At 44.0% G+C, this 26,589-nt stretch overlaps 1 protein-coding gene and 1 long non-coding RNA gene across 5 annotated transcripts in view; one reads left to right on the top strand and one right to left on the bottom strand.

Annotated features, from left to right (window-relative positions):
• LOC138504385 (uncharacterized) overlaps positions 1 to 26,589 on the top strand; it is a 597,102-nt gene that overhangs the window by 362,319 nt on the left and 208,194 nt on the right. The window lies entirely within an intron of this gene.
• MYO5C (myosin VC) overlaps positions 1 to 26,589 on the bottom strand; it is a 1,282,854-nt gene that overhangs the window by 29,666 nt on the left and 1,226,599 nt on the right. For all 3 annotated transcript variants that reach the window (XM_069624842.1, XM_069624843.1, XM_069624844.1), the window contains one exon: positions 19,882 to 19,962. In XM_069624842.1, coding sequence (XP_069480943.1) covers positions 19,882 to 19,962 — 81 coding nt within the window. The remainder of the gene's footprint in view (positions 1 to 19,881; positions 19,963 to 26,589) is intronic.

Genomic DNA, 26,589 nt, shown 5'->3' on the forward strand with positions numbered 1-26,589 from the left:
CCTGTCAGTTGTTTGCAAAGTGGAGGTTAGACCATACATATGCTGTCTGACAGTTCGCCTTGGACCTTATTTGACTTGTTCTTTAACATCCGTTGCAGAGATCACTTAGTTAGTCATGCCCAACGTACCACAAAAATGAAGAACCTGTCCGACCTAAAAATCAGATAATATCTACTGTACACAACATTTTTCTTACACTTGACCATGTGAATAACATGCTCTGAAAGTGGAAACTCCTTTGTTACTTGTGTGTTGAAGACAGCTTTTATAAAATGGAGTCTTAGAGCGGAGGACACAAAAACGTCTGAACAAAATGGACAAGTCTGCTGGTGACTGGCCTTTATTATCTTGTCATGTAATTAAGGAAAGATATGGATGATTTCTGTTCGCAATATGACTGCTACTACAGAGAAACCTTTGAGAAGATTCTGGATGGCGGGAATAGGTATGGCAGAAGGGCAAGACGCTGAACTGGAAACGCTCGCCTTCCACAACTAAGCACCTAATGTTCACTAGTAAACAGTCACATAGTAATCCCCTTAGACAGTAAACACGTACACAGATGGGTGCAAAACACACGTAGACATCATTGGGCCACTGGTCTACCCATCCCTCCATCACTTAGACAGTCGTGTAACATATAATAGAATAGCACAGATACTGCGCACACATAATTCGTTTTTAACCTCCTACTCCTAACCCACTAAAACCTTATTTTCGTATAATCATCAACCCTTTCCAGACGAAAGCTTTAAACGTATCCGTGATTCATTTGTTCAAATGCTTTCGTGTATGTGTAATCCCTCTTTAGACGTGTACAACCTTTCTGACCTCCCATAACTTTAGCACGAACCTTTTCACTTATGTGTAAAAGAAATATATATAATAACAAGCTAATTAACGTTATTTCTGAGAACTTTATGTTTTAAAGGACGGTACACAGGTGGGGCACACTTGTGGCACTTATATAAATGCATGCATTCACAATTTAACCTTTACGGATTTAAAGAACAATAATGCATTGTTTACAATTAAACCAATGTCCAGTCTCTTTTGGAAGTATGTGTTTGTTGCCTGATGTAAGGTAGATGAGATACTTCCTTTTGGAAAAAAGGGCCCCATGGATTTCCCTGCATTCAATAAAAAGGTCAAGGCTCCTTAAACTGGTTAAGCCTCCACAGTCACACAATGCCTACTTCATTTTCCAAGACAATTTTACTATTCGACAAAACTGATGTCTCGTGTTGCAAAACCATGTGTATTGCAAGCATTTGCGCAGCCTTTGCAGTACAATGAAAACTCTTACGTGGCCTTTCACTGCACCTTTTAATTGATGCTTGCTTACACAGCCGTGTGCAGAAATAAAACGTCAGCTTTCACGATTATGTCATAAGCAGATTTTACAGAATGCCAGCTTGACTGTTTTTCATTTATGCACATCAGTCTCATCAATACAATAGATCCATTTTCAAAACGAACAAGGCATCTGTCAATCTGCCTATAGCTTGCTTGTCAGTCTTGAACAACCCTTAAAGTAAGTAACATTGTTTTGTTGACAAAATGCACTGATAAATAAAATGCTTTTCTGATGGAGCAGGCATATTTAAAAAGCATGCATTTTCTCCAGTGTTTTCTTATAGTATTTGACATTAAGGCCTGGCTCTGATTGAAACACACTCTGCCTCATCACGAGTTTGGTGGTAACCCTTAAATACGGCGGTAATGCTATTACGCCACATTTAAAGGTCTGCCAAATCACGGGCTTGGCGGATTAAATCCACCACGATTTTGCCGATTTTCGGCACTATGACTGCCGTCGGTAATAGCGTCGAACATTACCTATTGGGCCCAATGGATGGGGCATGGTAAATTCCCGAATGGGCCCAATGGGGACTTACTGTTCCCCCAAACATGTGATCCGGCGCTAATAGCACCGGGGGGTTTGGTGGTGGGGCTAATAGCCCTGGCGAGCGCCCAACTCGTGACTGTTATTAAAATATAGGTTCCTTTAGGTCTGTACGTGAAGCTTGTGACCTACCATGACCAATACATGCTATACATTTATCCATTTGTTAAATCCCTGCTGTATTCCAAGTGTCATGTCTTTTTAGGATGACCGGGCTTGGAAGACAGTAATGTGTAAGTATGTAAGAGGGTTTGTCAGTTCTTGCAAGTCGTTGCTAACTAACTAACTAAAACAATTCTTATATAGCGCACACACACCCGAAGGCCTCAGCTGCTTGAGGTCTACTTGGGAAAATATATTGGGCCAGTAAAGACTTCAGGGGTTCAGAGTTTGGTCACGTTTTGGTCATTTCTGAGTCTGTTGGGATATAGATTTTTGGAGAAATGTTAACAGGTTTCAGAACAGGTAACAGGTTCCAGAACAGAGATTGCATATGAATTCAGACATGTTGAGGGTCACCATTTCTTTCTGTAGCCTCACTTTTACACAAGAGAATTCGGGCTTCAGAAATTGGACCATTGATCCTTTATAAGTGAGCTTATGGGAATGTTGCTGCAGGTGAGAGTCTGGTCGTTGCAGGGCTATTTGGCTGGGTTGGTGATCTTACAAAATTTTCTAATTTTAGCTTCTTAGAGCGTAATAATGCTGACATCTACAGGAACATGTTTTCAAGAAGATTTGGAAACTTGCCCAAACGTGTGTCTGTCCGCCTGACGTTTGTGCCTGATAGGTTTCGGTCGGGTTTCAGAATGGGTGACTCGCATTCTGTTAACCTGGTGAGTCAGATCCTGTCTTTTCAGAATCGGCTAGGGCGTGAATCTTTGACAGGAAATTGAGGTGGTTACCAGTACTGTATAGTCTCAATATAAAACAATGTCCACTGATTTTTCAGGGCTTGCCAAACAATGGGACTTCGAAAACGGTTCTGGACAGGCTAAAGGCAAGTCAGACCCATCCAGGGACGTACCTAACTGATGAGAGCTTTCAGTTAGGGTGCATGGTTTTATAAAATAAAAACAATATTGATCAGGATATGCTCCTGCTCGCCTCCTAAGTGGGGAGATCAGAGTTGCCTCAAAATTGTGCAATTTTAAAAGTGCAGGCTATACATGGTGGGCATTCCCTGGCTTGAATCGTATACCGGATAGAGTATAGTCCTTGAAAATGTGTATTTTATCAGGGTCTTCTTGGGGATGCATCTACAGGCGTGACCAGGTTGCAAGCTAAGGAATGGGCATTTTGTACACTGTGTGACATGCATTGGGTCTTCAGACAGGCTTTATATATTTGAGAGTAACATAATCATAGTTTGCCATGCCTGATAGGGCAGTAATACCATGCAGTGGGTGAATAGTTTCAGATAAGGTTATCAGGTTTGGGTTGTCATGGCATGCTAGGTTTGTCTTCTGAAACTGGATTGGGGGAGTATATTCAAAATTGTAGGTTGTCAGCACATCTTTGTAAATGAGGTACTCGCAGTATAGTTGGCCTGAATATTGCTTACAGATGTTGCCCCATTGTTAAAAACCCATGCCCATGCATGTCGGGGTTAGATACGATATGTGAGAATGCTCTGAAGGTTTAACAGTGAACTGAATAACCTCAGCCCTTTAAGATGAGTAGCAATTACCCTGCAGATGGATGGGGATGCAGAAGTTACTCAAACATCAATAATCAAAATGACTCAATTAGTTGGTAAAAAAGGATAACTGTTTTATTTGCAATCGTCTAAAACAAGGAGCATAACCAACATCAATGAATTTGCTCGATCCTCTCACTCAACGAGATTCATACAAAACGGAACTTTTATATTCAAAACTTATCATCATTGACGTTGACCTACGTCACTACCAATGTCATCCTGCGTGGCAACCTACAAACACCTAACAGCAACTGTGATAGGTTCTTAGTGAGCATCTACATATATGATCTATACCAGTATGAGATAGTGAAGAAAAGTGATAGGTTTCTTATCATCGGGTGAGGCAAATAAGCGCTTCCCTCAAAATGGCCACTATGAAGGTCACTAAAGACACAACGTCCCATTGGCTACGCAAACTATAGGACCCTTAATTACGCGGTCCCCTACAATTAGTTGGCACTCTACCTCTGTCAGTACTTTTCCACCTACGTCTAGCAGCACACAGATTGGACTTCCAGGTGCTGGTGAGCTCGTCTTACCCCAGCTTCCCACCAATTAGCATATCAATCTATCATCACCTCAGTGGTCAGCGTAGTCAATTAGGCTTTGAAACTCGGCCTTGAGTTTGTTCTGTACTGTGGAGAATCAGCGGAGTGAAGGCACGCTCTTCCCTCATGCGTAGGTGTGAGCATCTTGCTCGTCCAACTTCATCCTTCCACGTGACTGAAGACCATGATTTCAAACTTTTACTTTCTTTAAAATACTATTTTTTAATAGACCTCTGACGTCTTCCTTGTTTGTGAATGCCTTTTGAACAGGAGCTTGTTCTTTCACACGATTTTGTATCCAATGCTAGTTAACTTCAGCCTGATAAGAACTCGGCTTGGCTTCATCCAGTATCGCCTTTCGAGATTCACTTTTAATTCATGTGTTTTCTTACTGCGACACACTGAGAAGAGACCTTTCTTTTTTAGTCCAATTCTGCTATGACACGTAGTGGAAACATTCATCGTTCACTCCTTATGCATATATATATATATATATATATAGGTACAGGCCGCAATCTATTCACTATAAAGCCAGCCTCAAGAATACTTTGTCTGCTTGCGTTTCATTCGCATAATCCTTGATACTTTCTTGATGCCTTATAGAATATCTGCATTCTCTGGTCTCTGCATCGTTTCTAGGCACATCAGCTCTGTTCTGCATGATGTCACCATTTGTCTTGACCATTCATTTGCTCTGCTTCTTCTGGGATTTCATTCATTCAAACAGGCATCATATTTTCTTGTATGCAGGTATGGTTTTCTCAATGGGAATCGTGCCTCCAGGATTCTCTTAGATATCAGTATTTTCACTGGTACTGCACGATTTTCACATCCGAGTTCCCAACATATAGGCAATATAGGTGAGGTGGTTGAGGTGGGGGTACTTGGCTCCTCCTCTACAACAGTTTGAACATACAAACTGGCACCCACATGTCAATAGGAAGGGCAGGAAATCAAGATTTACCACTGGCGTTAAAGGGGTTGAGATTTATATTGGATTACTTCTGGACTTTTCAGATTGGAAATCAGGGTTGACTAAAATAGATTTCCTCATTTCATCTTCCATTTCTTGAAGTACCAGGAGCATACTCGTCTTTTCCTATAGGGAGCCCAGAGTTGTCAAGCCATGTGGAACGGCCAAGTATCCTATGGTCTCTGTCAGGCCAGTTGGATAATGGTGATTTCAGTGGAGCACATCTGCATAACTTAAACCCCAAAACCAACATAAAGCATGGTTCGAACCCTCATGTCTTTCACTATGCAGACTTCCTCAAGAGGGCATGTTGGTATTCGTACCCCAAGAAGGCATGTTCCAGATTGCAATAATAAAGCATTGCTGTGGTCGGGGATGTGACACCCAAAATCACATCGTTCGAGACGGTTTTAATTATGTCTAATTGAGGTTTAGGCCTATTTTCAGTTTATGTGGTCAAGATGGGGAATAACAGTGGTGTAATGGGTTTACCGTAGAAGTGGATGGTGGGAGCAAGACTATGTGGTAGAGCTTGAATCAAAACTTCACATGGCGAATTATGGTAGGTATAACAGCTTGCACAGAAAGAGAAACACAATGGACTCTAATATTCCACTACAGTATGGCAGTGACGAGGCAAAGCGCTTGCATATGAGGAACCACGTTAATTCAATGATTAGGAGAAACAAACCATGGGCTCATGCCTTTGCACCTTCCACAGAGGGTTAATGCACAAAGAAAGCTGCACTGAACAGAGGAAAGTCCGGAATGGTAAACAAATTGTCTTAACGGTCGTATCCCTGCACAACAAACTTATATATTCACATTTGAAAATCCACACCCCAGAACCCAAGCACTACTATGATGCAAGACATAAGTCTTTCTTGCAATCTAGGCTATCACATTTGTCGGGAAGATAATAGGCTATCTAACATCGAGTCATTTTGAGGTATATACATCAGTTCATATTAATGCCTGAATGGATGGTGGGCTGGTCTTTACCCAGATATCAACCAGCACAGATTTATCTGCTCAGCTGGATGCATCTGGAAAATTATTTTTCACCTCATTTTTCTTTACGTACATGGGTACTAGTATCAAAACGTGCTTTCCGGCAGGCAGGCCATGACTTTGTTTTGTGGGTTGATCCTCATGCTATCTCCTCTCTAGGCTGCCATTGTTAGCAAACATGCACTAACACTAATGGCTAACTGCTGTTATCAATGCAACCTGCCTCCATTATGTGATATTTAAGGTGCTTTCTCTGTGTGGCCATAGTATTCCACAACCACCAGGCAAGAGAAGATTGGAACAATCATTTCGACTTCTGTTGTCAAATGAAGTTGTGTAGGCCACTTTAAGGATATCTGCCACTTAGTGTTTAGGATAAAAACAAGAAGTGTCTTATATCTGTTTTTGATCTTGTCCCTTGTCATTCATGCAGTGAAGTGGATAATCTGTACCTACCCTTCTGCTTTCTCAAAACTATACTGTGGGTAATTCATTACCAAAAAATTATTTTCACTTGTTTCTGTTGTTTGACTCAGGCGAACTGCGGTTCCCTGCCTGTTGTAACCCTAAGGAATGGATCATTTTCCGGCACTTTGGGCCTCATTACGAGTTTGGAGGCAGCCATGGCTGCCTCCAAACCGGTGTCCGGGTCCGGGTAGTCGGGATGGGGACTTACGGACCTTGGAGGACCCGGTAAGTCCCCATTCTGAAAACCATTCCCCATTCCCATTCGAGCCCTCATAGGGCTCAATGGGAATGGGGAAGGAGCTAATAAAACCAGCCGACCCTAGTGGGACCCGCTAAGGGACCTCAGAATGCGGTGGAAAGGGGTTAACGGCACCGGCATCCTTACCGGTGCCGTTAAGCCCCTACCGCCGTACTCGTAATGAGGCCCTTTGTCTCTGTACGTTGAAATCTGTATCACCCGTTAGTTCGGTGTGCATGTTAGTACAGTGCCTGAGTTGGGTGTTTGTAGTGTTTATATGATTGCGTGATCATTGTAAGGATAACACAATCTGAGGTATGAGTCTGATCATGAAAGCTGCCTGTCAGAGGTCAGCATACCAATAGCTTACCAAGTATTTAGCCTCTGCAAATGTAATGCAAAAGAGGACAGGTTAATTGTGTTTTATTGTACACGCCTGAAATATGAGATACAACTCTCCAGGTGCCATCAAAATGTGTGCTTTGGCACATGTATTTTTAATTCATTTTTGGCTGAATATTTCAGAAGTACATTAATCAATGTCTAAAGGCTTATACTGATCTGGCCCATTAGGGCATCTGGCAACCTAATCTGCATATATCAGCACCTTGCATGGTGTCCCATTAATTCTATGGGGACTCCATCCACTTTCAACAACACAGCAGCTATCTGATCTGAATTGAAAGCGTTATATGAGGGCTACACCTTGCCCACTTTCCTGTTTAAGTCTTGTGAGAAACCTGACAGTGTTCTCCCACCTATTCCCCCGGGATCCTCTATTCAGGCGGCATAGGAAGGGCCATTGCTTTTGGATCACGACCCTGGGGGTGGGCAAGCGAGGGAGGATCACCTGAGTGGAGGATCACAAGGGATTGGGAGCAGAATTCCCAAGGGTCAGACATGGTATTCCCCCTTATCCAATTGTATACCAACCCACTATCCCTCAGCCTCAATGGGGTATTTTCAAGCACACCCCATCTCCCTCCTCCCCATTTAATTTTCACTCTGAACCCCCTTCCTCAGCTTTCATGGGATATTTGCAATCCGAATCCATCTCCCCTCCCTATTTCGACTAATACTGGGAAGAAGAGGCAACCGAGAGTAGTGAGGATAACCTGTAACAAACATCTTGAGAAACATGGAAAGACTGCCACCAATTCTCCTTAGGTTGTCCCATAAATAATCAGGCAGGGTCAGGCATTTAACAATGAACCTGACTCCACTTGACTCTCTTTTCAGGACTAAAGGACAGGCAAGTCCTTTTAGTTGGAATGTTGAAGGTCAGGCAAACCCAAACCTGACCACACACCTGCAGCCCATTGATACAAGCGAGGTGTATAAAAGGAGGCTGCTGTGCGAGCCGAGGCAGAAGCAGTTGCGAGAGCAGGAGGAAGGTTGCATGGACTCCCTTCTCAGTCCCAAGCCATATTTTAAAGCCAAAGCAAAGCAAGCTGGGGATGTAGAGTGGACCATGAGAGCCAAGAGGCAGGAAGAAGCAGCAGAAGAAACCTGGGGTCCAGAGGAGAGCACAGTGCTGGGAAGCTGGGCCAATGTTTTTGAGGGGCTGCAGCGTGGCTAGGGCGACGTGTCTCCAGAGAGCTGGAGAAAAGCAGACTGCGGTCCGCTGGCCATGTCCAGCATAATGTTCATTCCTATGGGACATGTGACGGTTCCAAGGGTGCCAATTGGGCAGGTGGTGAGACCCTGCCCTCTACTTAAGCATCCAGCAGACCGCTTGCCAGCACCGTGCTTACCGGTGAGTTTCCTGAAGACAAGAGAGAGAAACTTCGTAGCGTGCAGGTGGCTGGAGCGAGGGAAAGAAAACATTGTTGCAAGTGGCACGAAAGTAAAGAGAAAGAAGAGAAATCAGAAAGAAAGAGAAAGTGTGAAAAGTTGAAAGCAAATTTTAGTGCGCTAGAGGCATGGAAGTAAGAAAAGGAAGAAGTTTAAAGAAAGCAAGTTGTTGAATGCGTGCAGCAGAAGGGGAGCTATGTAGATAACAAAGTGGGAGAAAATCCCTAAAGAAATAAATAGAAAAGAAAGTGCAAGAGAACACTGGCAAGGTGCAAAAAGTGTGCCAAGGGCACGGGAGAGAAAAAAGAACGTTCAAAAGGTTCAGGCAAGAACATGCCAAGAAGAAAGAGAGAAAAAAGGAGAGAGGTCAGAAGTCAGAGTGGTCGCGTTTGGGAAAAGCAAAGAACCCAGCGTTCTTGAAAGTCTCTGATGCCACCCCATTGAAGTACTTGCTGTGGCTTGAGTAAAAGAAAGACAAGGGTTCATCCTGACAAACTGAACCTGTATGAAACGCTGAGAAGGAGCCTGAGCTTGGGGAAGGGAACCCCAGGAGGCCTAACCAACGTGAATACATATTTTGACAAGTTGAACTTTATTTTTGAAACTGAAGGGGCCTGAAGGGAAGGGAACCCTGAGAGGCTGACTAAAGTGAAACCTTTTGGTGAAAGCATTTGAAGAGTGGAAACCTGAGGTAAGGAACCCCAAGAACCTCAAACAGTGAACACAAGAGAGACTGTTATAAGGACCCTTTGGGTAAAGGTCTTTCAAGCAACCCTGTTTGATTGCACTCCTTCTTGTGATCTTAAAACTACGTCCGGCAAGAAGGCTACTGGAAACCAACCCTGGTTTCCTATTTTTCTGTTGAACCACTACTTTTCGTTTTTTGACAAAAGACCCCCTAACACATTTTTTGTATAGAGTGTGGGCAAGCATAGGATTAGACACAGATGGACTATTATTTTGGACTTTCAGACATCGACGGCCCTTAGAAACATAATTTGAGGGAACCATCCCTTTAGAGTTAGGGCCAGTTAGGTATTACACCGACCCTGAAACTTTAAGAAATAAAGGTTTTAAAAACGTATTTATGAGTCTGTGTCTCTCTTGATTCCATGCCTTTCTCACAGTCTTTAATAGAGATTTTACAACTGTGTTCTGCACCATTGCCTAATCAGACCTTTTCCAGTATGCTTGGGGTAATACACAGACAAATGTAATACATTTTCATTGACAGCAAAAGTGAGACATATTGTGAGGAACCTGAGGGTGTCCTCAATTCTTTTCCCTCTGGATCCTCTTCTCAGGTGGCCAGGGAAAGGCCATCGCTTTTGGATCAAGACCCTGAGGGTGGATGTGCCAAGGGTGATCACCTGCGGTGGAGGAGACCTGGGGAGTGGGGAGAGGACGTCATTAGGTGATACATGATATCCCCCATTTCCCTTTCACCACAAACCCTCCATTCCTCAAGCCTTCATAGGCTTGTGTCAGCCCTTTCCTTGTGATTACCCTAAAATATTCCCCAAATTGCTTCTGTATGGTCCTGTGATGAAGAAGAGAACAACTAGACTAACACATCCTCATTTTGTGAAGATGAACACCTATCAACCCCAGCCAAGTACTGGGACAAGGAGGAGAACAACAAGAGCAAAGGAGGACTCCCGTCTAGTCCTTTTTGTTATGAGTCTTGAGTCAGGAGCTTTAATAGCTGGACGCCTAAAACAAATGGAGTCTGCTGTGGGAGTACAGTCAGCTCTAGGAGAAAGCCCACAAACTGCTGTGTGCAGGGAAAGCTCTCAGGTGTGGCGGTGTGGCAGGAGGAGCGCTCAAGACCTGTGAAACAGTGCAGAACGTATGCAGCGGGAAGCAAAGGCACAAGAAGCTGCAGGCCGGTGGCAAGCCACGAGAAGGAGGCAAGCGGGACCGAGGGAAGCAGTCATGTGAATCCTGCCTGGCTGAGGAAGCACTGCTGGGTGTGCGCAAGCCACAAGAAGACCGCCAGGAAAGACCCTGCAAGGAGCCGTAAGACCAACCGGTGTGTGCAACCAGAAAGGGGGAACACCGGGCTGGCAGGCGATCATAGAAATAAAGCAAATATCAGGCCTTTTGAATACCGATTGAAATGAAAGGAAGGCATTTTGAATATCGAACGAAATGCAAGCAAGTTGGGAACAGTCTGGCATCTTGAGAGGAGTGAAAGAAAGATTGTGATCCTTACTGAAAGGAATCTTGACTGGCCAATGTTGGATTTCTCATACCTTGCATACAACTCTTTGTGCTCTCTTGGCTTTGCTAGCACTGGTTTCAGTTAATGCAGTTCATTATTTCAATGCAGTTAAAAAACCTTAAGTGCAAAGAACTGTATAAGGAAACAAGCATTGGCAAGAGCCAAGGAAAATAAAAAGGTTTAACAAGCGCAAGGTGGTTAAACAAGCCACAATATAGTGTCAGGAGATTGTGACACATGTGACTGAGGCACACCTCACTGCTGAGAAGAAGCAGTGGACTGGTGTTAAAGGAAAAGCAGTCAAGGAAGTGTGTGAGCTGTGATGGGTGGACCGTGTGATCCAACAACTGTGCCTAGACAGGATGCGCCTGAATGGAAAAGCTGCTGAGAACACATATACAGAAGCTTGTGTTGTGCAAAGACCTTGCTATGATACTGGAGTCAAGTGTTGTTTTGAAAGCTGGAAGATTTGAACTCTTGGGGAAAGAAATCCCCCGTGTTTTTCTGTTTGAAAGCTGGAGGAATTGAACTCTTGGCGAAGGGAACCCCTGTACTTGATGAACTACTTTAAACTTGGGGAAGGAGAGCTGATTACAAGCCAAAGGAGGTCAACAAAGCGCTGAACTTTACTTTGAACACTATTCATTTTTGATGCAGACATCCCTGCACATTGGATGCAGTTAGTTTTGAGCACAATTATAGGTTTGTGGCACAGACAGAAGAAATACTGTGGAATTCCTGATGTAGACTATCCTTGGTTTTCTTTAAGTAGGAAAATCCCACATTAGCATAGAGCACCCGGCCTTTTGAGTTAATAAAATTAGTTTGAAGAACTTGAACCTGTTGTCTGTGCCTGACTCATGGTGCCTTCACAATATGTACCTCCTTTAACGTATTGAAAGATAATTGAAAGTCAGCGAATATTCGAGCAAACCATTCTTGTTTTTTTGTCTTAGTACAATATTTAACTAAATGTCTTTAAAGTGTTCACAACGCTGCAGGTAACACCCCTTTTGCACTAAGCACTCTCCCTGTATTTGGAAAACAATTCTGTTTCTGCAGGGCATAGTTCGAGATGAGAAAATAGAAACTTTCCAAACAGTTACCTGCAATTACTTAATACAGTTGTTAGCGCTAGGGGACCAGGACCGGTTGGCTGATCTGTATCCACAAATGGCCCCTAATGTGGAGTTGGAGACATGCAAAGAGGACGCCTTATACAATACCAAGTATTTCCACTCAAGGACAGCATAGGCACTGTGGTCCCCAAGATTAGGCATGTAGCTCTTGTGTTGCAATTGAAAAGTCAGAAGATGGGAGGACCGCACCATCTAATGGGATGTGCTGAGGGTGGCTTTCAGGATTTGGAAGAAATATGTAGTAAGAGCACGCTAGAGACCAAATATATGGTTACACTGGTCAAGGCACTTAGTCTCTCACTTTAGCCTCCAATTGGCCAAAAACCTGTTACTACCATGGCTAAGTACTGGGCATACTATCTACAAACTTGGTGATGCCTTTTTCCTTCCCCAGTCAGTGAAAGACTGTTTCAAGCTCAGGCCCAATGCTAGACGTGTGGCAGTTCTTCTTCAGGCAGAGAGAGACGAGAAAAACTCTGGAGCAATGTTCTGTAGCTCAGGAGCATTGTTCTCCAAAATGAAAAAAAAGACTGACTCATGAACTCAAAGCTTCACCTTCTAGTGGTGGGTGGTGGTTTTGTACGTGAAAGCGTAGCAGAAAATCATGCAGGACCACCTGGACCACCCCCACCAAGCATTGCATCAGGGTACATGCTTCACTTCCCTCTTTGATCATTAACCTACAGGTATTGCTAGAGATGATTGGAGCTGCAGACCAAGTCCCTTCGATGGAAAAGTACCCAGTGCTTAAATTCCTTCATTCTTGCGTTAATTAACAAATATTCCTTGAGAGTTATGGAGATGATATCGGATAGTCTTTGGTTTCTTTTGGCTATATTTTCTTCCTAACATAACGGTTTAAATATTTTACAATCAATTCTTATTTTTACTTGTGCATCTTGACCACCTTTACGATCCTCTGATTCTTAAGGGCCCCCCCTTGAGAAAAGGTCCTATTCATCTTGACCACCTTCATGACCCTCTGATTCTTAAGGGGCCCCCAAGAGAAAAGGTCCTATTCATATTGACCACCTTTAGGATCCTCTGATTCTTAAGGGGCCCCCTTGAGAGAAGGTCATATTCACCTTGACCACCTATAGGATCCTCTGATTCTTAAATGCCCCCCTTGAGAAAAGTTACTATACATCTTGACCACCTTCAGGATCCTCTGATTCTTAAGGGGCCCCCAAGAGAAAAGCTCCTATTCATCTTGACAACCTTTAATATCCTCTGATTCTTAAGGGCCCCCCTTGAGAGAAGGTCATATTCATCTTGACCACCTATCTTTGGCAAGATGATACTCCTGAAGTCAAGGGATTTAGTGTGTACCAATTCGGAATCTGCTCTTAGTTTAATAATATTCATTTTACATATGACTTTTGATGGCAGGTTCCTTTGCTTATAAGCAATGTAATAATAGTTACTAGTGTGTAGAAGTATTTATACCAAGCAGAATAAACTGCATCCGGGTGCAGATGTTCATGACAAAGAACTCAAAACATAATCATCCGATGAAAACCCTTATTACTCAATTTAATGGTACTGCTGGGAAAGACAAAGGGCTGAGTTCGCCTTGATGAGATTCACACTGTGAATGCAGGTTGTACAAAGATCTCCAAAGAGTTATTTACAATGGACAGAAAAAGGAAGTGCTCAACTGTTTCCTGGGTATCATTACATATACAAATACATGAACTGAGCTCTAACTAACTTCCTTGTTCCAATGTTTAATGGGAGTGACTCACTTGGAGAGATCTCATCTCTGGATGGAGCGTGCTTTGCAAGTAGCTCTCAGCGTCCAGAGTAGACGTAATTTCAAGGCATGACATGATTTCATTGATTCAACTAGAACAGCTCACCATACTCTTTTCTACATAGTCCCACAGTTTACACTTCAGCCTATGCACATGTTATTTATAAAGCTGAAACATAGGTGGGAAGCAAAAGAGCACTGCAAATAGCAGATTTGCCCAAGGGTTTTAATGTAGAGTACAGGGGAGGGTGGTGGCTCTGGAGGCTTAGAAGTAGGGTTGGAATGAGCCTAGAAATAACCACTGTCATGATCTCGGGGGAACCCTAAATGCACTCCTGTTCTGCTTAATTTAGGCTTAGTTCAAAATGGCGCAGGCACAATGCATTCTGGGAGTGCTCACAGCCATGTTGGATATTTACTTCACGCCGTAGTGAAAGGCAGCACACATTTTGCTGAAGTGTTAGATTCACAGTGCTGAGACAAACATGTTTTTTTCAAACTTGGTATGCAGTCAAGGCCATTTATGCTGGGAAACTGTTCTCCGTGGAGCATGTTTTTAGAGCAGGGAGGCCCTGCATTCCTTGAGGGGGAGCTCTCGATTGACCCAGCTGGCAACCGACGGCTGTTCCTCAACTGCGCAGGTGCAATTCCAGAAGGTTCGAGAATTAACTCTTTTTTTGGATTGCCTATAAAGACGGAAACCTAGACGGAAACCTGGAGGGGTCAGGTGAGACTTCAGCCAGAGAAGGACGCTCCATCTGGCCTTCCTGTGAGCTGTGGCACTCTCGTCCTGGCTGTCCTCAGGGTCTTCCAGCCGTAAATGGGCGAGATGAAGAATGATAATACGCTCACGGTGATGTATTCTTTCTTTGACTTCTTTACTTTTTCTGTGATCTATGTCCATGTTAGTTTTATGAGTTATTTCTATGTACTTGTAATCTTTGAATAAATAGCCGTAAAGAGCTGATTATGTTCTAAAGCGGGCGTGGCTGTGAGTTATTGTGTGTCTGTGTTTGGGTTGAAGTATTTGCTCTATAATTGCATTGGTGATTTATGGTAGTTCCGTGCACTTTTCAGAGGAGAGCAATACAGCTCCATATTCAGATTTCAGTTCATGATCTAATTGTGCAAATCCACGTCAGCCCTACACAACTATCCTATTTCCTCAGTTATATGAAACCCCTCCAAAGACCATAGACACAACCAAGCAGCCGGTGTGCTTCTTTTCTATCAGTTGGGTGGACGGTGAATAACTCATGTATAATTGATGATGATGTCTCAAGGGAATACCTAACAAAGTTTTAAGACCAACATGTTCCCCACTTTATCAAATTCCCATAATTCACTTCCATGCAAGGGCCTTTTCTTGGCTACCATAGAATGGCCCCTGAAACATGTGCATAGGCAGCAACATGCCATCCCCCCTTCTTGTTTCAATATAGCCATGCTTTTCACCAGCAGTTGTCAGACTTTGCACTCGGGCTCACCTGTATCTTTTTCTGCTGAGTCTTGCTTTCAGTGGATACTTGCCTATTCTTGTGCTGAGATCAAGTTCCATGTAGGTACGTGCGAGACTCTGCGGACGCCACCCTGCCTGATAGGTATATACCCAGGCTGGGTGACTTCCGGAGTGGAAAGCCTAAATGCACAGGAGAAAAAACCTTTCCCAAAAGGGAAGGAAAAAACATGTGCTAGTAGTAATGCGTAATCCTGGAGAGTAACTGTTCAGTTGTCTGGTGTGAGGCAGACTGCAGACTGATGAGACAAAAAAGATTGGCGGATGAAGGGCAGTTCCAAATAATACAGGGAAAACACAAATAAAATGTTGCTGGAGGAACTGCAACTTAAGCGAGTCCGAGGGAAGGTAAAAGCAATCCAAACGGAGTCAAGGCACAGAAACGGGGGACAAAGAAGATCAGGATAAAAGACCCAAAAAACAGGGAATTCCAGGGCAAGGAGGAGCAAGATGTCACGTGAGGCCAGCACAGGCTAGAACGGTTAGAATAAATGCTAGGTACTAGGAAGGAAGCACTGAGCAGTGTAGATTACCTACTTTGAGACGCAAAGAGCTGCAGACTACGGCGACTGTTATGCTTGAACTTCAGATACTGCAGTCTGCGTTTGAGTGCTGCTGTATAGTAGACTGTTTTGAGCGCTTTTGCACAAGGCAGCGGAACGCCATGTTGGTAGGAAAAATGCTGCCTGCCAATCATGCCGTCAGTCTCCATGACGACCACAAGGACCAGAAACAAGGATTTGTGACACCAGTATCTCAACAACATTCTGCATCACCTGCGAAAAGTAAGAGTGGGGTGCTCTCATCACCTAGCAGTTGAGCATTCAATTCTGCCCTGTGCGGCTAGTATTTGCATGATGTGAAGAAGTTAAACATGGGAGGATCCAATAAAGTCTAGCAGGGAAATTAGAGGGTAATTCGATGGAGTCCCAGGGTCTTCATTCTTAAATATTGGTGTAAATGTAGCAATTTTCCTTGACAGGGAAATCTCTACCGTCATTATTACTGCCTTAAAATATTTGCATAACATTGCTCAACAGACATCGGCATCTGACCTATAATGGATTCTGATGACTATTGAAATCCTATCCACTAAATGTTCCTTTTCTGGTTTTTGGTTCAGCAATGGAGATTTGAACTATTGGACTCAGATGCTGGAGGTCCTGGTGGACCATAAACATTCTAGCATGGGCATCCCACTTCTTAAATCCTCTTCATGAACCGCTTCTCGATATAATTAAGGAAAGGAAGTGTTTCATGTTGATTGGATTTACATTTGATTTGACCCAGGTATTATAGACTTTTTAGCCACAAGTAATTACAGCTAATAATGATCTTTATTGTCCTCTTGTATGGTAGCCACATGATCTTCGAGAGCACTTCTATGAGATTCAAATTTTGTACCATTCCCCAATTTCTTGTATTAACTCTGACAGGTCTTAACCTGAGCATGATAATCCTATGTCTAACTTAGAAGCTTGTGCATAGGTTACGAAGTGTTTGCCTGACAACAACTGTTTTGAAAACAATCATACTTCTTTATTAACAGTGGTATATTTTGCCAGAATTTTCCATAAGCGTACGGATAAGCGTATGGAGCCAACAAAAGAGCCCTACTAATATTGGATATTTCCTCCTTTACAACCACTCTCTCCTGGATTTGCCCATCTCTTAACACAACCTCCATATTTGCAAGGTACTTTGAGAGGAAAAAGCACAGAAAACCATCCAGTCTACCTTTCTCCATCGCAAATGTCTGTCTTCATGGGCAATATATGTAGGTCTTTCATGGTTGCCAAATATTAAATGAGGGTCTCCAAAGAAATGTACTAAAGAGCCCATGTGTTGGTCTTGAGAAGTGCATGGTGGGGTGACTTATTGTTCTTTTGGTAAACATAACAGTTAAATGAGATTTTTCTTTTGCATTTTCACTGTAACATCCTTCACATGAAGTTCAGAGCCACACCTGTGAAGATCTATTACGGAATCTTTAATCATTAGCTACAATGAGTTTCTTTGTTGAATTAACGTTGAAAGCAACCTCAAGCCTTAACAGAGATGTAACTATCGAATGTGTAAAGTGAACTCCATCCTAAAGTTTTGTCTCCGTTCTACTTACCCATGATCCTGGACAACAAAGACATTTTTGCACCATTGCTTACCAAGATAGTGAACACTTCCTTTAGAGATAGAATAATAGCAGAAAGCATCAAGACAGTCACCATCACGCCTCTGGTGAAAAAACCAGGCCTGGTCCAAAAGGACCCGGGAAACCTGGGCCCCATAACCAACTGTAGCTTTCTACTCAAATTTATGGACAAGGTGGCCACTGCACAACTCCAAACTTTTGATGAGGCAAAAGACATCTTGCACAGTCGACAATCAGGTTTCAGGGCACCCCATAGCACAGAGACAGCCATGTTGGATCTGCAAACCCATATGCTGAGCATCATGGATAAAGGCAAAACTGGCGTCCTCGTGCTACTAGATCTCAGCGCAGCTTTCGACCTTCTGGACTATCAACAGCTCCAATGGGCTCTGGAGAATGTGGCTAACTGTTCTAAAGAAGCCACCAGATGGGTAGCCTCATTTCTAGGAGATAGAAAATCTAAAATCCATTGGGGAGAAAAAATCTCACAAGAGACACCCATTTATTGTGGCGTTCCGCAGGGTGCTAGTTTGTCTCCACTCCTTTTCAATCTTTACCTCAGGTGTCTCTGCACAGTGCTCAATAACACTGGAGCCTATTTTACGAACTATGCAGATGACACCAAGCTTGTTGTGGAACTGAGTGGCTGCTACACCAATGATAGCACCAGGGTGGCAGCACTATATAACATCATCGAAGCCTGGATGGAAAGGAATTGGATGTGTTTAAATGGAAGCAAAACAGAGCTGATGATCTTTGGATCACATCAAGCCTGAGCCAAGTTAGCCCAGAATATGAATCATTCAATATCAAATATTCCCCTGTCCTTGTGGCTAGGAAACTGAAAACTTTGGAGCTTTTCTTAGAGGCTTCCATGAGTGCTGAAGCACAGGTTACATACTTAAATAAAAATTGCTTGTACTACCTACGTCTCCTCAAAGCCATCCAACCCTACTTGAGTGAAGTTAATTGTGCCACCATTGCTAAGGCCACAATATTATCTCAGCTCGACTATGGCAATGCATTACTGTTAGACGCAAACAAAAGATGTTTAACAAAGTGCCAGGTCATTCCAAATAATGCAGTTAGAATAGTAAGAAGAAAAACAAGAAGAGAACACATTACTGCCGACAGAGTGGCTCTCCACTGGCTGACCGTAGAGGACAGGATCAAGTTTAAAATCATGACCCTAGTCCATAGATGCCTGATTGGGAAGGCTCCGGCCTACCTTAAAGAATGGATCACTCAGCATGTACCTAGGCAATCACTTAGATCAGAGGCTTTGGGCCAGATCACTTGCCAGCCCCATATAACGGGCAAATGGCCTGGGTAGGGTCTTTCCAGTGATAGCAGCACAAAAATGGAACAACCAACTTTTATGGCTTAGACTTGAATCTAATCATAAAGCTTTCAGAAAATCTTGAAAACACACTTATTTGAGTGAAGGTTCTGACTCAGTTATCCCGCCATGTCCCCTAGGCTGATTCATTGTTCGTCCCATTTTATATGTATGTTATTCTGTCTTAATGTGTGCACCCTGATGCCTGTGGGCTTTCAGCACAATATAAACCAATAAATAAATTAAACAAATAAATAAATTACCCCAGGTCCATTTGTTTCGAGTTCACCTCCAGCGGCTCAATGTCAGTCTACTTGCACAGCTTCTCTATCGTGTACTAGAACATTGCATGGCAAATGCAATACAAGCATATGGTTGACTCACCCCTGGGGGGCAAGAGTTGGTCTGATGGAAGCTAAAGCCCTAAACTCAGCTATGACCTTTAGTATGGCAACTCTTACCCAATATTCCATTCCACGATGGGTTCATATGAAGTCTACTTTACCCTGTTGTACAGCCTAATCACATCATCATCACAAGATAAAAAGCAGTAAGGAAATGAAACATGAACTACTATACCACATTTACTAAAATTCAGTGCAGCACTGAGAAAGGGTGGTATGGGTGAATGTGTACGCAGACTTCCCTTCCCATGCGGTGCCACTTTGAAAGAGTGCAGAGGGACTTGCTCATATTTACGCTTATTTAAAGATTTCTGGCTATCGGTCTATACTCGAGATATTTAATAAAATAATAAATATGTGGGTGGAAAGTTTGCATTAACAACTCATTTTCATAAGATTCCCAAACATCTGGTCCTTGTCGACAAAATAAATAAATCCTTAGAATGAATAGTACATAAAATATGGTGGTTCAACAGTACGGGCGTTCTGTGCAAATCTTGCATAAATAATACGACATTTGTTTTTTAATGAGGACGCCTCAATAAAAAAAAGCCACTTCATCTGAGAGCAAAGGTAGACAGAAAATGTAGACCATTTCAGTGCAGTGTTTTGCATTGTATTCTTTCACCTAATAACAAGTGTAATCAAAACATTTCACCGAATCTTTCTGCACTTGGTCGTAACAGTGATAATAAAGAGAAGTAGAAAAGAAATTACCTGAACCTTGCGAACAAATGAAGGGGGCACCCGCTTTTCAAAATCATCTATTGGAGTGTATGAATTGAGGATTTTCACAATCTGTGTGATAAATAGGAAACAATGATTTGGGTTAGAAGAACACACACACAGTTTATAAGGACCATGTGGCCTTCTAAGCAGGGCCAATGACATGCATAACATTTATCCAATTAAAAACAGTTCGTACATAATTTAAATTGACTTCTTTTTGGGACAGCCCTGGATCTTTTTCCAATAATTTTAGATAATTCTATAAACCCATTATGTTGAATAACAAATTATAATTCGATTGGATTGTGTCCTCCCACGAATTCCTCATCTTTAGATATATTCCCTTCCACCATCAGTTGCTTCAGAAAAATATTTTCGGCAGAGTATTCTGTGCGTTGTCGCAGTCTACTCGATGTCCCTCGAGGACCTCTGGCTTGATGTCAAGGTCATCGCAGGTATAAATAGCACGTGCAGCACCCATTACTTCAGTTCTGTTTTTCCACGATAGTTTAAGCTTTGAAGATTACGGCATGCTTTTGGTTTCCTCACAAAACTGCGACAACTTGAGAAAATTGCCTCTTCATTGACTTCATCGACCCCGAAGACCAGGTTTAAGCAGTGTATTGATTGCGGTGCCAAGATGTCGATAACCAATCCATATCGGGTCTGTTTGTGGTGTCTTGGGGTCAACCACAGGATGGCAGACAGAGGGTCATGCCAATCAATAACGGGTAGGCCTTGAAGGAATGCAAGGGGAAATTGGCAATGGGTAGGCCCCCTATGAAATCCCCATCGACAACACTGTTGAAAAGGCACCCATCGGACAAGTCAAGAAGTGACTCTCCATGGAGGAGGAGGTCAAAGAAACACTCTCAAACCACTCCTCATCTTAATATAGAAAGATGAAAAAAAGGTTTCCCATCCTCTGACTCCTCGCCGGACAGTAAAATAGCCTGCCCAAGTAAGTCGGCAACTCCAGTCAGACGGGAGGTTGTTATCCAGGAGATGCTTAAAATATTCAAGAAGGCGAAAAGGGAGAAGACAAAAAGCCATGCCCCTGTCGTGCCTTTGAGAGCTGACAAGGAGAAGTCCAAGGCAAAAGCCTGCGCGCCCTGGAGAGAAACTTCAATCCGTCGAGAACCTTCGAGGTCTCGACTCGATGACAGGGCCTGTTCTCGTCCGTCGAAGACTCCGTCGAGTCATGGGTCGAGTCCTTTAAGGACCCCATCAACGCAGATACCGTTGAAGCCTGTGACGCCCAAAACATCGAAGCCCTTGACACTGACAGTGTTGAAACCCTCGATACCGTCGATACCGTTGAGGGAATCGGAAAAAAACTTCAAACCACTCCCATGAAAGGATTTCTTTAAGTCCATGGGCCTCATTACGAGTGTGGCAGTCTCGAAACAAGGGTGCCGGTAAGCTTAACGGCACCCTTGTTTCTAGGCCGCCACACTACAAGTCTGCCTGCAGGGGCTGTTGCGCCCAGCAGGTTTGGCCCTGCCGGGCGCAACAGCCCCTGCAGGCAGAGTTGTCATGGAAACACTGGCACTGCTAGCAACGGTGCTGGGGCTTCCAATTTCCCATTCCCATGTAGTGGCACCAGTTGGGTAACCCCCGACCTTATAATGAGGCCCCTTATCTTCAGTTTTTGAAGAACATGAACCATCTGACCAAGATACAAAGCCCTTTGGGCTCGAATATGGAACACCTAATGTTCCTGAGGCTCTCATTTTTGGAGGAGTCTAGTATGAAGAAACTCTATGAAAATCTATAGACAGCAAGTGGCATTGACACCTCGGCAACAACTGGAGTTTGGCAAGCCATATCCAGCAGAACATGCAGATGCTTCCTATAGACAGTCAATGTCTAAAGTAATTGAATATTTGGGATGTAGCAGGGCAGCCCCTCTGTTTGAACAAGATGATCTGACTGACATCTTGGATAAGGGACCACAAAAGGACCTTGTGTTGCCATTTCACATTGCCCTGTAAAAGAGGGTTAAGGCAAATTGGGAGGTGCCGGAAACAAGTACAGCTGTCGACAAACATCTCAGCAAAATATACAAGCCTTTCAGTAATGATCTTGAATATGTAGCAAGACACCAGACATCGGAAAGCTTGGGGGTCCAGGTGGCAACTTCCACGTCAAATCAAGCAGCATGCCCCACTATACTGCCAGATAGTGAAGATTAAAGTTTTGACTTGGGGTGTACCGAATAGTAAATTTACTATTCTGCCAAAAAAAACAAATAGCTGGTATTCGGCCAAAGCCAAATAGTGAGCCGGATAGTAGTTTACTACTAGAAATGTGTCAATATATGTGAACAGACTTCGTACATTTACTTTATTATGGTGCGTCATTCCTCAGGCCCCTCACACATTTTCCCCAACGGTAGCTTATTTTATTGTGTAACACCGGCAGCCTATGTGTCTCAGTGCCCTGTGCCCCAGTCTCGGCACTTACCATGGACTCTTCTCCAGGGACCCGCAGGCCCTTTGCGGTCTCAGCCCTTTGATTATCAGTAGCACTTGGTTGCTGCTGTGTCCGGAAAGCATAGCAGCGCTAAAAGATCTAGCAACAGGTGTCCACACAGGGCATGTCACCTCAATTGAGCGGTGGGACCAGCCGGCCCCTCACACAGACTGTGAAGGGATGAATCAGCAGTGACCCAGTGATGGTCACTGCCACAGGCTTTGTGGTTACTGGACCAGGGTACCCCGAACGTAGACAGCAAACTGATAAATAGCTGCTGTTCACCAGACCTGGAAGTGATTCCTCCTATTCACGGACTCACTATCGGTATCCAACCAAATTTTCTAAAACACATTTTCGGAATGCCATTTTGTCAACAAAAATAAAATTCCCCCAAAAAAAATTCTGAATGTTTTTTTTATGTTTTATTTTGGTTTCGTTCGTAAAAAAAAAGTGTCAAAAATTAAAAAGAAAAGGGGGTTGCGGGGGGACCCCCCCATTAAAAAATAAAATAAAATAAAAAAAAACATTTGAAATGTTTTTTCCAGCATTTTGGTGTCGAAAAAATGGTATTTCGAAAATGTGACTTTCGAAAAAGTCACTATAAACCCTCACTACCACCATCACACACTCAGCTCTTAAAGAGACGCAGGCCAGTTTGACGGCACATCAAGAATGGAATGAGGGCATACCGGCAAACGCAATCTGCCATAGAATACGGACAATTTCGATCTCTGTGTGTACTTTGAGTGTCCAAGTGATTCCTTGTTAGAGAGACACCACTTTTATGGTCCAGTGCATTCTTTTTACAATTTATTTATGCCAGGCGTTTCATTCCAATTTCTTCAAGTGATGTTAAGTAAGACTATTACTCCCAAAAATCATAACTCAGTTGTTTGCTAACCTCATGTAGAGATTTCAAGTTTCCCGTGGCCATGTGCGGGAAGGCCATCCAATCCTGGTCTTGCTTGGAATTCTGGAACTCCTCAATTTCAAATGGGAAAGAAAAAATAGTTCCTGAATCTAAAGGGAAAAACAGGACTGGATGACCTTCTAGCGCATGGCCACGGAAAACTTGAGATCTCCCAATTTATGTTTGTGTGGTTTCTTTGTGCGATTCTTAATAAAGTGTTTGTTTATAAGGGATTTAATTACGGCTGAATTTTGTAGCTCCCTACTCTGCCTTTAGACATCAGCGTGTGTTATAAACTACTAACGGTTTAGTGTTTCTTCCTTCTTTCACGTCCAAGGGTGTACGTTTTGTACAGTCAAAAATTTGTAACAGCAGCGAGCGTCTATTGATAAGGTTGTGTTTGCATTAAAAGGCAATCATTTTCATTGTTTCAGTTTTCAGTGTTGCATTAAGCTCAAAGTCCACCGTTAATTCCTCCCATACTTGTTCTGGTAGGGGTGACATCTGGAGCGGGTTCGGGTGTGGTGGTGGTGCTATTTGCTCGCATGTCGGGCATTTGCCAACTATTTCTTCCACCACTATTTCTTCCACAATAGCGTAGAGCTTCGGGAACCATACTTTTTGTCTTAGTAGCCGCTTGGTGGCGACCACCCCCCGGTGACTTTCATGTGCCATGTGTATTGTTTTTGCTCGCAGTGACTCCGGGATGAGTACCTTGCATCCCTTTAATATGACGTGTTCATCTACTATGGAGAGTTCAACTCGGACGTGGTCTATCCAATTGATGTCCTCTTGAACCGTCTCTGGATCCTGTTTTGCCTGTTGCCTCATGTGTGCTCTCCTTTCCGTCTGTATGCAGTGTCGGACAATCCGGAGGGCGGGGTCTTGTTCCGACTGTGCAATGATGTCTGCCCACCCCACGGGCAAGGGCTGAAGATGATGTACTACGTAATTGATGTACGTGTCCGCTATGGATGGCTGGGGGCTTGCCGGTCCTGTTGGGTGTCGGGACAGGTAGTCTGCCGGGTTGTTCTCTTTCACTGGGCGGTGTTCGATGATAAACTTGTAGTCTTGAAGGCGCAATCCCCACCTGGCTATCCGCGGGGGCATTCTCGCCTTGGGATCTCCATATATTGTGAGCAGGGCTTGATGATCCATTGTGATTGTGAACTCTTCCCATACAGAAACAAATGAAAGTACTCACACGCCCATACCACTGCCAAACTTTCTTTTTCTGCTTGGGAATAGGCGTGTTCCGTGGGGGTCAAGCTTCTGCTGGCGTAAGCCACTAGGTAGACATTTGAGGGCGCCCCTGGGTCCCTTTGAGTAAGGATGGCTCCTAAACCGACAGGGCTGGCGTCGACTATCACCTCTGTGTCTCTTTTTGCATCAAAGTAGGCCATGTCCTCCGCCTTCGCGATGGCATTGCGTATCGCTTCAAATGCTTTCTGGCAGTCTTCGGATCAGATGTACTGTTGATCTTTGCGCGTTAGCAAGCACAGCGGGTTGCTGATAGTGGCATAATCCTTTAAATATCTGGAGCGGTAGCTGGCTAAGCCGAGAAACAACCGCAGTTCTGTTGCGGTTTTGGGGGGCGATGCCGAGTTGAGGGCGGCCACCTTGTCTGGGTCCGGCTGCATGCCTTTGTTGGAAAAGATATGTCCGAAGAATCGTACGGAGTCTTTGCCAAATTCACATTTGGCTTTGTTGAGTGTGAGGCTTGCTGCTTCCAGGGCCGCACACACCCTGTGTAGTGCCGTGTCATGTTCCTCCTTGGTTTTACCGAAGACTAGGAGGTCATCCAAGTAATTTAAGCAGTTGTGTATGTGCCTGATAACTTGATGGATTTCTTCTTGGAAAATCTCAGCGGCGGATGAAATGCCGAAGCTGAGCCTCTTGTACTGAAACAGTCTCAGATGAGTTACAAAGGTTGTTATATATCTTGATTCACGGGATATCTCGATTTGATGGTAACCTTTTGTTAGGTCTAGCTTTGAGAAGGCTTGTGCCCCGTGGAGAAGGTGGATCCTGAGTGCTTGACGTCTCTCCCTTTCAATCGGTACGTTTGCCCTTCTCATGTCTACGCACAGGCGTATAGATCCGTCCGAGGATTTCTTGGGGACCGGGACTTTGGGTGATACCCATGGCGTAGGTCCGGCGACAGGTTCGATGACATTGAGTTTGATGAGCTTGTCTAATTCTTCCTCGACTTGTTGTTGAATGTTCACGGGTATGCCGCGATAGTGTTCAGCGACCGGCGGGACTTCTGGGTTGATGTGGAGCTGTACTTTCCTGTGTTTCAGCTTCTCTAGGCCTTTGAAGAGATTTGGAAAAGCCTGTTCCACTGCATCAGGCCTGGCAAAGTATTTATGGGCCATTAGTTGGTATAGTATGTGGACCAGACCAATTTCCACCGCTGTCTTAAAGCTTAAGATACATCCACTATTGGCTTCCGTCTTCAATATGTGTAGAGGGATCTTCGCGGCGTGTGATTTGTGTACACACCATGCCGAGATTGTGCCTTTGCAGGGTAGCGGGGTCGTCGCCCCGTACAGATAAATGTCTACGGTGGCCTTGCAAATTTTTGGAGGGCTGGTGAGCGAGTTGTACGCTTGTTCACTTATGATGTTGACTGTCGCCCCTGTGTCAATAAGGAATTCTAGGGGTGCATTGTTGACTTGTGGTGTGAGGGTGGGGTTGTGCTGGGTGGCCGTGGTGTTGTTGAGAGCCCACACGTATCCTTTGTTTCTCTGGTCTTCTTCTGAGGACTGGGTTTCACTGCTGGATGGGGAACGCATCTCGATGTATCTGACGAATCTCCTCCTCTGAGATCGTCTGGAGCCGTCTGATGGCCTTCTGTCTTCACGTGCGTACGAGTGTCACGACCCTCAGCTCTGATCCCCACTGGCAAGCCCATTGGCCAGGTGGAATCAGGGCTCGGATCACTAATAAGGCCTGGCATCCACTTCTCAGGCCCTCTTGGGGCCAGTCATGGCACCTTTGGCGCCTGGCTCCTCAGTAAGGAAAGACATCTACTTGAGGAACTACTTTATTTAGGCGTTCAGCCAACATGGAGGCATCCACATAGCTTGGTTCCTAGAACCAAGCTATGCGGTGTAGTGTTTTGGGTGTGGTGGCCTAGGGACTACTTTACCTGGACTACTTTACAGTGGCTATTTAAACCACACCCGAACATGACAACAAGCTTTGCGTTACTTTGCTTCTAGCAACGTGACGCTCACCGTGTCCAGCTTTCTCACGAGCCTGGTGAATTCCGGATATGCAGAAAAACCAAGAACATCGTTAGC

The sequence above is a fragment of the Ambystoma mexicanum genome, chromosome 11 (assembly GCF_040938575.1).
Source record: "Ambystoma mexicanum isolate Mex_15411 chromosome 11, UKY_AmexF1_1, whole genome shotgun sequence".
NCBI classification, from domain to species: domain Eukaryota; kingdom Metazoa; phylum Chordata; class Amphibia; order Caudata; family Ambystomatidae; genus Ambystoma; species Ambystoma mexicanum.